The 13,220-nt window shown below is 39.1% G+C and overlaps 1 protein-coding gene across 1 annotated transcript; it reads right to left on the reverse strand.

Moving 5' to 3' along the window:
- Nucleotides 1-9,665: 9,665 nt before the first annotated feature.
- Nucleotides 9,666-10,867, reverse strand: LOC141641256 (protein FAR-RED IMPAIRED RESPONSE 1-like). Its single transcript, XM_074449927.1, has 2 exons — nucleotides 10,241-10,867; nucleotides 9,666-10,049 (listed from the first exon to the last, which is right to left on the reverse strand). Exons 1-2 carry the CDS (start codon nucleotides 10,865-10,867, stop codon nucleotides 9,666-9,668), a joined length of 1,011 nt encoding a protein of 336 aa, XP_074306028.1.
- Nucleotides 10,868-13,220: the final 2,353 nt, after the last annotated feature.

Raw genomic sequence — 13,220 nt, forward strand, 5'->3', positions numbered from 1 at the left:
ATTATTCTTCTCTCATTTGTGCATAACTACTCTTATTGCATTTTGTCTACCAATCATGATTCTCTTGTCACCATAAGTATTTATTCTTATGCTTGTTTGCTTAATTAAATTCCTAATTACTTGTATTTTGACATATTGTGGCTGGGAGAACCCTGAGTTACTCCCCACTGACTGTGGCTTTCATATTTATTATGAATGACAGGTTGGTGATGAAGCTTAAGTGGGGAAGACCGTGTGAGCTAGCGAGTTCTTACCTTGGGCCTTATTTAGTTATCACTTGATAGACTCACCTACTTTTGAACTTATGTTAATTCGTGGGATATCTTTTCCCCAATAAATAGACTTGTGTTTTAAACTTAAACCTAACTATCTAAACTTATTTATCGTGTTGGTGATGCCTCGCGTTGGACAACATTAGAAACCTTAAAACTACTAAAAATCTCGTGTTTCCGCCACGATTTACTAGTTACATTTAGTTACCTCAACGAGGGGTGTCACAGTTATCAAGCCCAACTTGATGATGTTTTCAATAATCAATATCTAGTGACTAACTTATTTAACCGAGTAAATTGTTACGAAGATAAGGCAAACATGGCGTTGGTCTGTAAGAATTGGTCTCAGCTTTTCCTCATACACCCAAGTGCACCTCGCATTGAACATGCAAATGGCCTTTCTCTACGGACCAATGATATCAATGGTGTAAGAATTATTTGTAGGGGTCCAGAATAATTTATAAAAGATGCAAATGCTTTATGACTGGAGATTTGGCAGCTAAACTGCTCCTGCATCATCAACAAGAGAAAAATTCTTTTCAAAGAGAACACCTTAACGCTCTTGATGATGCTGAATGCGCACATGTGAATGAGTTGCTTCATGCTTTAGCTACGCCATCTCCAGCCCGTGACATAGACGTTGCCATTTCAACAGAGTTAACAACTCAGGAAAATTTCCTTTTTTTCGGTTTTTTCCTCGATATATAACTCAACTGCTCAAGTTTGTACCACTTTTTGGCATTTTGATGTCTGTGTATTTAGGCCTTTAACCTTTCAGGTGTTAAAGTTACCCTATTTTCAGTCTTTTGTAGTACTCTTGTATAATTCCATGTATTAAGCCACCCCTGTACAATTATGTAGTCGGCTTTTTTTCATTTTGGATGTTGTAAAACTTTGTCATGTATGGATGATATGTTTTATTAATGAAGTTTCTTTTCCTTATTTTGTCAATCTTCGAGCTTTTATTGTTTCATAGTTACATGTTTAATTGTAAATGTAGAGGGTTTGGGGTGCAATAGACTTCTGGATTTATGGAACAGCCTTGTAGATGCATAAAAAAACAATCTATGTGCATTAAATAACCCTGTATATGCATGAAATAAGCTGCCTTCTTAATGCTACTTACTTTGACAGATAATCCTCCTAAACCAAGTACTACAGCTACAGAACCAGAACAAATTCCTTCGCGTCGACAGAGTCCGCGTATCCAACCAAAAGTTACCGAGCAAGTAACACCAGATATGCTTTCTGGTAACAACAATGGTGAGGGTTTACCCTTTTCTGTCCCTTTTAAAGATTTCCAGTCCATGTCGTTTTTTCCAATATTAATGGTGATGGTTTGGAGTGCAATACCCTTATGAATGCATCAAGTAGCCTTGTAGATGCATCAAAAAGCAATCCATATGCATTAACCAACCATGCCTTGTGGTTTCCCTCCCGTTCGAATGACAATAGCAAGGGAAAGGGTTTAGGATTGGATTAGGTGGACCTGTAGTAGCGGTCCACTTAATTTAACCCTAAACTCTTTCCCGCCCCGTTTTAGGATACTCGGGCCCCTAATTTTTAATCCCGTCCTCAAAAAGGGGTTCAATATGCCCCTCTAGGGTGTCTTTAGGTTTTCCTCCCATTCGAATAACAATAGCAAGGGAAAGGGTTTAGGGTTGAATTAGGCGGACCGCGACCTAATTCAACCCTAAACCCTTTCCCGTCTCATTTTAGGATACACGGGCCTCTATTTTTAATCACGTCCCCAAAAAGGGTTCACTCTGCCCCTCTAGGGTGTCTTTAGGTTTTCCTCCCGTTTGAATGACAATAGCAAGGGAAAGGGTTTAGGGTTGGATTAGGCGGACCCGCGAGCGGGTCCACCTAATCCAACCCTAAACCCATCCCCGTCCCGTTTTAGGATACCCGAGCCCCTAATTTTTAATCTCGTCCCCAAAAAGGGATTCACTCTGCCCCTCTAGGGTGTCTTTAGGTTTTCCTCCCGTTCGAATAACAATAGAAAAGGAAAGGGTTTAGGGTTGGATTAGGCAGACCCGCGACGCGGTCTGCCTAATTCAACCCTAAAACCTTTCCCGCCCCGCTTTAGGATACCCGAGCCCCTATTTTTAATCTCGTCCCCAAAAAGGGTTCACTCTGCCCCTCTAGGGTGTCTTTAGGTTTTCCTCCCGTTCGAATGACAATAGTAATGGAAGGGGTTTAGAGTTGAATTAGGTGGACCCGCGGTAGCGGTCCGCCTAATCCAACCCTAAACCCTTTCCCGTCCCGTTTTAGGATATCCAGGCCCCTATTTTTAATCTCGTCCCCAAAAATGGGTTCACTCTGCCTCTCTAGGGTGTCTTTAGCTTTTCCTTCCTTTCGAATGACAATAGCAAGGGAAATAGTTTAGGGTTGGATTAGGCTGATCCGCGGTAGCGGTCCGCCTAATCCAACCCTAAACCATTTCCCGTCCCGTTTTAGGATACCCGGGCCCCTATTTTTAATCCCGTCCTAAAAAAGGGGTTCACTCTACCCCTCTACGGTGTCTTTAGGTTTTCCTCCCGTTCGAATAACAATAGCAAAGGAAAGAGTTTAGGGTTGGATTAGGCGGACCGCTACGCGGTCCGCCTAATCCAACTCTAAACTCTTTCCCGTCCCGTTTTAGGATACCCGGGCCCCTATTTTTAATCCCATCCCCAAAAAGGGTTCACTCTGCCTCTCTAGGGTGTCTTTAGCTTTTCTTATCGTTCGAATGACAATAGCAAGGGAAAGGGTTTAGGGTTGGATTAGGCGGACCCGCTAATCCAACCCTAAACCCTTTCCCGTCCCGCTTTAGGATACTCGGTCCAATAGACTTAATAATGTCCCGGGTTTAGGGTCCAATGGACTTAATAATGCATGACTTGTGGATGCATCAAAAAGAAATCTATGTGCATTAACCAAGCCTGTATATGCATGAAATAAACTGCCTTTCTGATTCTCATTACCGGTGGGTTTGGGGTGCAATTGACTTATGAATGCATAGCGTAATCTTGTAGATGCATCAAAAAATACTATATATGCATTAAACAACCACCCTGTATATGCCTGAAATAAGCTGCCTTCCTGAAGCTAATCACTGTTCGGTTTAGGGTGCAATAGCCATATGAATTCATGGACTAACCTTGAATATGCATCAAATAACTATCTATGTGCATTAAACAACTTTATATATACATGAAATAAGCTACCTTACTGATGTTAACTACTTTAACGGATAATCCTCCCAAACCAAATACTACAGCAGCAGAGGCAGAACAAATTTCACCGCGTCGACGGAGTCCGCGTATTAAACCCAAGGTTCATAAGGAAGTCCCGGCAGATTTACCTCCTAACAAGAACAAGAGGAAGGCTCCAGAAACAAGCAAAGGGCCAACGCAAACTACAAAAAGAAGAAAGCGTTCTGACAAGTACAAGCCTCTCCTCACTCGGATGAGTCCTTCCTTGATCACTAATTTTATGAAGTTGGGCCCATGCGAAAAGCAAATTGAAGCCATCCACAGTATGGGGTTTTGAGGTTTGTTACAGCTTAAGTCAGAAGAAATCAATGGTCATTTAGCAAGATGGATTGTCGAGACGTTTAATCCGTTCAACCGTTCATTGATGAACCGCGATCTAGTTATCACAGATGAGGATGTCCACCTTGCAACTGGACTTCCTATGGGACCGATTGACATTATTGCAGCTGGAATGTTCTGTAACGAAAAGGAGTACACATATGCTGTCAAGAGGTATAAGGCTCAGTTTACCACCTCAGATATTATAAAAAAGGTTCTCTTAGATAAGATGATGGAGCAACGGGATGGTAGAGACGATTTCAAGAGGAATTTCCTCATCTATATCGTCAATGTTCTCTTGATGGGGGTAGTAGGTGATCATCCTAGCCCTCAGATATTAAGCTCCCTTTCAAATATCTCCGATGTCCCTAACATGAATTGTTGCAAATTTGCACGGTCCCATATGATCAACAACGTCATGTCGTGGAAGGCGGCTATAGCTAATTCCCCTAAAACTTATTTTAAGGGACCAATTCTGATTTTTCAGATTATCTACTTGGATAGATGTATTTTCATGACAAGAACGGTGCATCGATCATTTCCCTTATTAGAGAATTGGACGGATGAGAAAATTAGAGAAAGGGTTAAGTTGGAGAAGCATAAGGGGCGGCTTTGGCAAGGGCTCCATTGAACCCATATTTGCTTATGTTGCACCTCAACGTTAACGTGAACCTGAACCTCAACCTCAACCTCAACCTCAACCTCAACCTCAACTTGAAGCAGACCCAGTTGATGAGAGGAAAGAATCCATCAAGGTTTTGGCGGGCATAGCCATTCGACTTGCAGACATTTATGGTGACTTTACCAAAGCAGTTAGAAATGCTAAGTGTAAGGCTCCCGCTTTCCCGGCTGTCACGCAAATGTCAAAGTTAGAAGATTGTTTATTTGAAAGATTTTCCCTTTCACAGCAGAGTACAGAAGAAGGTGAAAGGGAAGGTGCTGAATGTGAAAGGGAGGGTGCTACCAAGGAGAAGATGGAGGAGGATGAAGTGAAGGAGGATAAGGAGAAAGATCAGAATGAATTGAAGGAGAGAAAGAAGGAGGGGGCAGTGGAGGAGGAGTTATAGAAGGATGAGGGTAAAGTGGAGGAGGAGTTGAAGAAGGAGGATGCTGACACGAGTTGTGCAGATGATGTGTTTCTAGACAATCCCGCTGTCGTTGCTGAATTAGAAGGGATCCTTAATGATGCATACACTCATGTTGGCAAGGTGTTTGATTCACATTATGAATATATGTTGAAGGAAAAAAAGGAAAAGGAAAAGAGGGAAAAGGCGCTTCTAGAAGGACCGTCTTTCAGCCTTTTTAGTGGTGATGATGCACCATATAACTCTCAAGAGTTCCTTGAGTCTAGGTTGCAGGCTATTTCAAGTGTTCCTCATGCAAGCATAACAACTACGCCGTCTGTTCCAGTAGTTCGTCCTTTATCGTCAATATCTCCAATTCTGATCTCGTCCCAACCATTCCAACCATCGCCTGTAGTTTTCTCCTCTCAAGTATCGTTGGATGAATCGCCAATTGCGCCCTCTTCTCCAACAGCCCCTTCAGATTATGCCATTGAGAGTCGGCAACTTAAGAGGTAGGTGGCTGGTAGAAGGGTGCTCCCTAAGAGGTGTGTTGAGGTAGTGAATGTTTACCGGTCACCTTTCTTTATCAGAAACGTGGACATGGTTCGTGACTTGAGTCGGTCGGAAAAACTGGTAGGAGACTATGCATTTTCAGAGGACTTAGATGAAGAGAACTATCACTCTCGTATATTTTTTTAATCTTATTCGGCATATATGTATTATATTTTCTTTGTATAACACTAAGGTTTCATGTTATCATAACTTTATAGGGAGGTTTTATTTAGATGTGCGGGCAAGACTCTCACACGAAGTCATATGAAGAGTTTTCTTCTTGATCGTCGAGTTCATACAGATGTCATTTATGTGTGGTGTGATTATTTGAATAAGGGAAACAAATTCAGAGATCGTAAATGCCCTTGCCGTCTATTTATCACAGAGACAACTGACGTAAGTTTTCCATGGTTGTTCTCAACCTTGGACTGCAATAGACTTTTGAATGCATGAAGTAACCTTGTAGATACATGAAACACCAATCTAGGTGCATTAAACAACACTGAACATGCATGAAATAAGTGTCCAATTATTACAGGTTTTTATTCTCTAATACGGGTCACCTAATTTCATGAACAGATTGACTCATTGGATGTCAACTTTGCAGACGTGGAGTTGGTAAGTCCTTCAAGATTTTAACATTACCATGTCTGTTTTCAACTAAGCGTCTTTCTTTTTATTTTCGTCTTTCTTTCATTGTTGTCTTTGTTTTCAATGTCATACAGGTTTTCATTCCTATTATTATACACTTGCCATTTGTCTTCTGTTACCATGTTAGTAAGAAGATGTTAGAAGTGATGCACTTGATGCCTCCGTCAACTGACTATTCTCGCCATGTTAGACCTGCGGTATGTCTTCAGATCTTTTGGCAATAAAGTGCCTGATTTTCGTCTAATTTTTGTGAGAGATTATTTACTTGTCATTGTTTTTCCTTTATTAGAAGAACTTGTTGAGTACGCTTTCAAGTAAGATTCCAAAGTTGGTGTCTTCATGGCTTTTGATTCCTAAGTTGTATCTTCCGCACGTTGCCGTTGATGTCGAGCATGATACTGGAATCTACCTCATGCGTCATATGGAGATGTACAACGGGGTTAAGGGACGCTTAGGTTCAAAGGTGGGTCTAAAGGGAGTAAGTCTGTATTATTTAATTCAACTTTTCCTTGTATGCGCATTAAATATGAAGGCACTGATGTTGATTTTTTTTCTTATTTGTGTTCAGAGAGTTGATGTTAAACGTTATGTTGTGAGGGTTTGCAATAAAATTCTAACTTGGCGATACAACTCTTACAAATTTCAAGTGACGGCTGCAGCAAAGGCTTACAAGAATGGCGCTCAGATTCGGTAATGCGAAATCTTAAGTAGCTTTGTTTTCCGTTTTTCCGTTTTTTTCTTTTTTTCCCGTTAATCAAAGAGCTTTTATTTTCCGCTTTTCCCAGTAATCAAGCGCCACATGATGATTTATCATATACAGATGTACACTTGATCAATTATATTCGAAAAAATGGGAAGAATAAGGAGTAAGTTCTAACTGGCTATACAGCTTTTTTTTAACTTCAGTTTTTGTCCACTCTTTGTTGTTCCGTGTTTTCTAATTACAACATGTGCATCATTAGTGAGGTCGTTGTAGAAACTGATTGGTTGCAAGTAACCCAAGGCGCATTGCAGGCCTTGCTGCCAGGAATTGGGTAATGGATATGGCTATTGATGCTGTTGGTATTCGTACTACAGTCGAAAACCCAAGTGTTGTGTATTTTTCAACAATAATAAAGGTATTCATATTTCTTATTGAGTCAAATGCTTGTTTTTGGTTTTTGAAATTACAAAGAATTTTGACAAATGTTCTCAAATTTCAGGGAGTTGTCGGTAAAAGGGGGTTTCGAAGTCAATACGTCCTACTTGACTACTTGCCCCTCAATCTAAACACAACCCAACTGGTAAATAAACAGTCTCTTACTTTTTTTTTCCATGCACTTTTTTTTTCAATGCACTTTTTTTTTTCATTTGAAGTCGATACATCCTACTTGACTACTTTGTAATATTTCAGGCTTTCTTTCCTTATTGTGTGGAGAGATCACATTGGTTTGCATGTGTTGTTGACTTTGGGAAAAGGATGAACTTCATACTTGACTCCAGCCTGCCCAGGCACCCTGAAGTCAGACAAAAATTTTTAGTTGAACAGGTATGATTTATTAGTTTTTTGCACAAAAACATGTTGCCCCTGACTTATTATATCCGGAAGGCTGCTCAACAATTTTTGACTGCCCAAAATGCACTGTCGAATGAAAATACTGTTGATGATCTTTATGTGCATGAAATACCCTTGTATGTCCATGAAATAACCTTCAGCGTGCATGAAATACGCTTTTACCCTTGGAATAGCATTGGCATTTATTTTTTGAAATTTATATCGGCACATTTAGCTGAGAGTTTATTCAATGAGTTTATTTAATTGTAAATATGATATACGGAAGGCAGCTCAATGGTTTTCGACTTTCCAAAATGCATTGTCGAATAAGAATACTGTTGGCAATCTTTATGTACATGAAATAACCTTGTCTGTGCATGACATAACCTTGTATGTGCATTAAATACCCTTATACCACAATCACAATCACTCACTGTCTTGTTTTTGTATAGCTCCTGCCTGCTTTGGAGATCAACGCAAGAGACTCTCCGAGATATACAAGGTTGTTGGAGATCAAAACCTTTCAGTGGGAGGTTGTGCAAGTGCCTCGACAAAAGAACGGGTATTCTTATGGAGTTTATTTGTTGAAGTGGCTAGAAAATTTTTGTGATCAAGCATCATGGACTGATGAGCGTTCTTACGAGGTATAAATTTTTCAACGAACTTTTGTAAACATTATTCAGTATATTTTATTTCAAGCCTTTCAATATTTGTTGTCAAGTGAAATTTATATGTAGGATTTGGATGAATATGCTACGAGTATGATTGCACGTCTCATCAAATGGAATCGAAGCACGAGAAAGGTAAATATCAAGAACTTTCGAATTCCTAATTTAAATTTTGCCTAATTATAATCTTCTTTTCATTAGATTTTGTCTCAGAGTGACTTTTACGTAACAAAGATTCCCCCCCCCACCCCCCCCCCCCCCCCCCCCCCCCCCCCCCCCACCCCTCTTTTTTTTTTTTTTTTGTAGGATTATCACTAGGTGTTATTTTCTAAACACTTGAGTCGAGTGATGTGCAAAGGGAGTGGAAGATGACGTAATCCAACATTCGAAACACTGAGCCATTTTTTTGATCTGATTCCTTGAGTCGAGTGATGTGCAAAGGGAGTAGACCCTGGAATATTAGATTCTTGGTACATATTAGATTCTGAAATATATAATACACTAAGTCTTGAGAGTACATATTAGATTTTGGAATATGTAAGTCGTGTAAGACATGAAGTCATGTTTCTGGACTAATTCTAGAAACATGTCACGAGGCAACGAAAACGAGAGACAATTTTCAAAATTGGACAACAAAAAGGTCGTACGGAAATCTCTCTTACATCATACATGCATTAAAAAATGTTCCACGTGCATGAAATAACAGTGTGCATGCATGAAATATATAAGTCATGTGTCCAGAGTCAAATCTTAAAGTAATCTCAAGTGAACTTTTAAAATGTTGCATTTTCATTTAGATTTTGGAATTTTATTATTAACTTCGACGGTTGGGGATGTGGTAGCAAAGAAGGATGTAGTGGTGGATCACATTTCTCCGGTTTCTTAATACTTGTCTTAATCTTGCATTAGAAAACGTTCTAAGTGCATGAAATAACCATGAAAGTGCATAATAAAACCATGTACATTTCTCAGGTTTTTTAATATTTTCGCTCGGATCGTCACTTTGAATTTTATAGACTTGTCGTACACGAAGATTCATTTCAATTGATCACATTTTAGTGTTGGGCTATTCTCATTTTAGATTACCAATTCTGGTGAAATAGTGAATAAATTAATCGCCTTAAGGTTTCTTGATACTCGCCTAATGTGTGCATGAAATAACTTTCTTTGTTCATGAAATACATGTGTATGTGCATGAAATATCGTTGTATGTGCACGAAATAATGGTGACAGGAAAACTCACGTTTTACATTCTATAAGTGTTACATTCATCAAATAAAATAAAAAGTCCCGAATTATTCAATAAGGCAAATGTCGAATGCTTTAAATATTCTTTCAAAAAAATTACTCTACTCATTATCGGTTGTCCTTCGGTCACAATTCCTGCTGTCGTGGTTCGTCATCTCCCCATAAGCCCTACATTTTCTTAGCGCTTTCTTGTTCACTTCCCCAACTCGTTCTCTTTGTGAGATCAGCCTTTTTCCCGAGCCTTTGTTTTTGCACTGCCTTGGAGGCAAAACCTTAATCTCACTAGGGATGCTTGTTTCTAAAAGTATCCCAATTTCAGCATTCTTGTCCTTTACCTTTGCAATACCAGTATTGCCAGGGGCATTTTTTACCCTTTCCTTGAACTCACGCAAAATCCCAAGTAACTCATCACACTGCCCAGGACTCTGTTCAACGAGTGCCACACAAGTAAACAACTCTGGCCATAACTCACCAACTTTGTTTTTCTGTACATCCATTGATGTACAATCAGCAAGCAATTGGCCATTAGGGTCGACGATTGGCTGGCAGGTTGCTAGTTTGCTCTACTAACTAAGTAGGTAGTCACTTTGAACTTTTTGAATTCCCCGATTTTAAAGACACACAGAGCATGTCGACAAAGTATTCCATGTCTTTCAAACTTCTTGCAAGTGCATACCACTGAAACATCATCCTTCTTAACATCAACCTTATACGTTTTGTTTCGAACTTGATCTATGATATCTGTGTATAGAATTGGATAGGTTTTATCTTTTTCTTTATCCCCAACACCACATGAATAGCAAGCTGCTTCGATTTCCTTTTGAAACTCGCCGAAAATTGTTGGAGTGTAGATTTCTGATGCATGCTTTTCTAGGGCTAATGAAGTCGATAACTGGGGGAATAAGTTTTTTGATTGTGCAACGAGTTTCGAGTGAGTCCATCTTTTTGCATCCATCGCACTCTCAAATCTCATCCAAAACTCAACTAGGGTTAAATTAGGATTAGTGAAGTTGCTGAAAAAGTGGTTTTCGGACACTAACCTAGAGGTTGTTCTCATCAAACCTCCTAAAAACAGGTCGCGGAAGTAAGTTGGAACCCACATATTTCTAATGTTGTACTTCTCCTTAAGCCACTCGTTATCTGATAACCCATGAGATTTAACTAGTGTTGTCCACCTTTCCTCAAATTCAGGGGGCTCCACATCTTCGTTCCAAACACATCGGTTTATCTTCTTCAGAAAGTCAGTATCTTTACATATTACAGGCCCGGCCTTCTCAGGCAACTTTTTCAGTATGTGCCACATGCAATATCTGTGTTGCACCTTGTCTTTCTACGCTAATTTCATTCCTTCTTCTATCCCCGCATCTTCATCAGTTATCATACAAACTGGATGACGACCCCCCATAGCCTCTACGAATTTCGTAAATAGCCAAGCAAAGGAGTCCTTGCTCTCATTAATAATAAGTCCAGCCCCAAAGGTCATGCATCTCTTGTGATTATCCACCCCCGTGAAAGGGCCAAATATCATCCTATACTTGTTTTTTCTAAAGGTCGTATCAAATGAGGTCATGTCCCCGAATAGCAAATAGTTTTTAATACTAATAGGGTCAGCCCAAAACACATGTGACAATTGACCTATCTCGTCTACCTCAAAATCAAAATAAAAAGATGGACACATGTGTTTTATCTTCATAAAAATGCTCAATAAGCATTTGAGCACCCCCCCTCTGATAAATAATTTTTGATATCTCTAGAAAAGTTTTTAAAGTCTTCCAATGACGCACCCACATTCCTATAACCTCTAACATACTCCTTGAACAAACTATACGACTTAACTGGACCTATGTTATTTTTGAAGTTGTCAATTATCATTTTTTTGTGAACTACATTCAACTCTCTCGTTTGTGTCAAATGTACCATTATTGATGGTGTTTGTGGCATATGATTATGACCTTCATGAAAACCATAAATTTGGTATTTACCCATATCAGGACCTTCCTCCAAAATTCGCTTAAATTTAATACAAGAAGGACATTTTATCCTAGTCCTTTGCCTCCTGTGATTTTTCCCTTTCGCTTCACATACTCCAGCCTTATTACACACAACTTATTTATGCGTAACGACACCCTTTTTAGACTTTTGTGAGCTTAATCTAGTCACAAACCCACATTCTTTTGCATATGCTTCATAAAACTCAACACCTAGTTCGAGCTTATCGAATAGCATACCAATAACAGGCTTAAGATGAATGAGACACTCAAAAACCCGATTCGTGTTGCTTGAAGAACCTTCTGCTGCCTCCTCGTCCTCTGCCTCCTCTACTATGATATCTGCATATGTGGTGCAATTAAAGTAAGAAAGATGAGGGATACAAAAGAATATGATTTACACTCTCACAAATTAGTGTTGCTGGATAATCCAAGTACACTCCCCCTGACCATAAACATTCTATTCCATAACCGGATGTATAGAACAGCACCGTTCTAACCTCCAAAGTGAGGGTGTCTTAATACATGCCTTATACATGCATGGGAAAGCGCTATATGTGCATGAAATAAACTTCTACATGCATCAAATAGGTAAAATCTTGTTCCCAAATAGACAGTCTGAGAAGTTTAACTACTCTATCCAACAAGCAAAATATAGCTTTCATGAATCATAAATTCCGGACAGTCTGAGAAGTTTAACACTAACAGAGTTTTCATAGGTGACAAAAATACACTAGTGAATATAGAACACTGCCAGCAGCCATACCTTAAGCAGATTTTCCGAGTCAAAGGCCAACCACTAATTAAACATTGACACCTTATAACCTTATTTGATGCACATTGAACCTTATTTCATGCACACTTAACCTTATTTTATGCATGTACAGAGGACAGGTATCCTAAAAACTAAGCCTAATTGCCTAAAAAAAACTGAAAACATCAAGCAACTACCAGTTGGACAACCAAGAATTGGGGTGGCTACCAACTTTTTAACAATAATAACTAAGACAACCATGAAACTCACAACTCCAGGATGAACAGAATTGTACCTTCAACAAATTCGAAAGTCACAACTTCATCCACAACATTTTCAAATGCTATTGCAGATATTTCTAATATAGGCTGACATGCATTAGCTTCAACAGTCACTCCTTCGTTTGTAATGACATTTGAAGAAGTTTGTGATAGTATTGAGCAGTTGTCATTGTAATTATTACTGCAACAAGAAATGTTAAAAGTTAAATAAGCAACAATACAACAGTATATTTCATGAAATTGAGTCCCTGATTTTAACAAATGTAGCCAATTTCACAGTTTCTCCAACCCTAATTTCTCAATTAAGCCAATTTGATTCACAAAATCACAGTTTGATGCTCCTAAAGAGGAATTTGATGCACATAAACAGGAATTTGATGCACATAAACGGTCTCCAGTGTCCTGATTTCAACAAATTTAGGTGATTTTTCAATTTCTCCAACCCTAATTTCTCAGTTTCCCAAATTTAATTCATGAAACCCTAAATTCAGAAGCATAATTTATCAATCCAGAAACTTAATAGACGAATCAAACCCTAATTTCACGATTTCAACAAATTTAGGTAATTTCTCAAATTCCCTAACCCTAATTTCTCAGTTTCCCCAATTTAATTGACGAAACCCTAAATTCAGA

Source organism: Silene latifolia, chromosome 2, assembly GCF_048544455.1.
Source record: "Silene latifolia isolate original U9 population chromosome 2, ASM4854445v1, whole genome shotgun sequence".
In the NCBI taxonomy this organism is placed as follows: Eukaryota; Viridiplantae; Streptophyta; class Magnoliopsida; order Caryophyllales; family Caryophyllaceae; genus Silene; species Silene latifolia.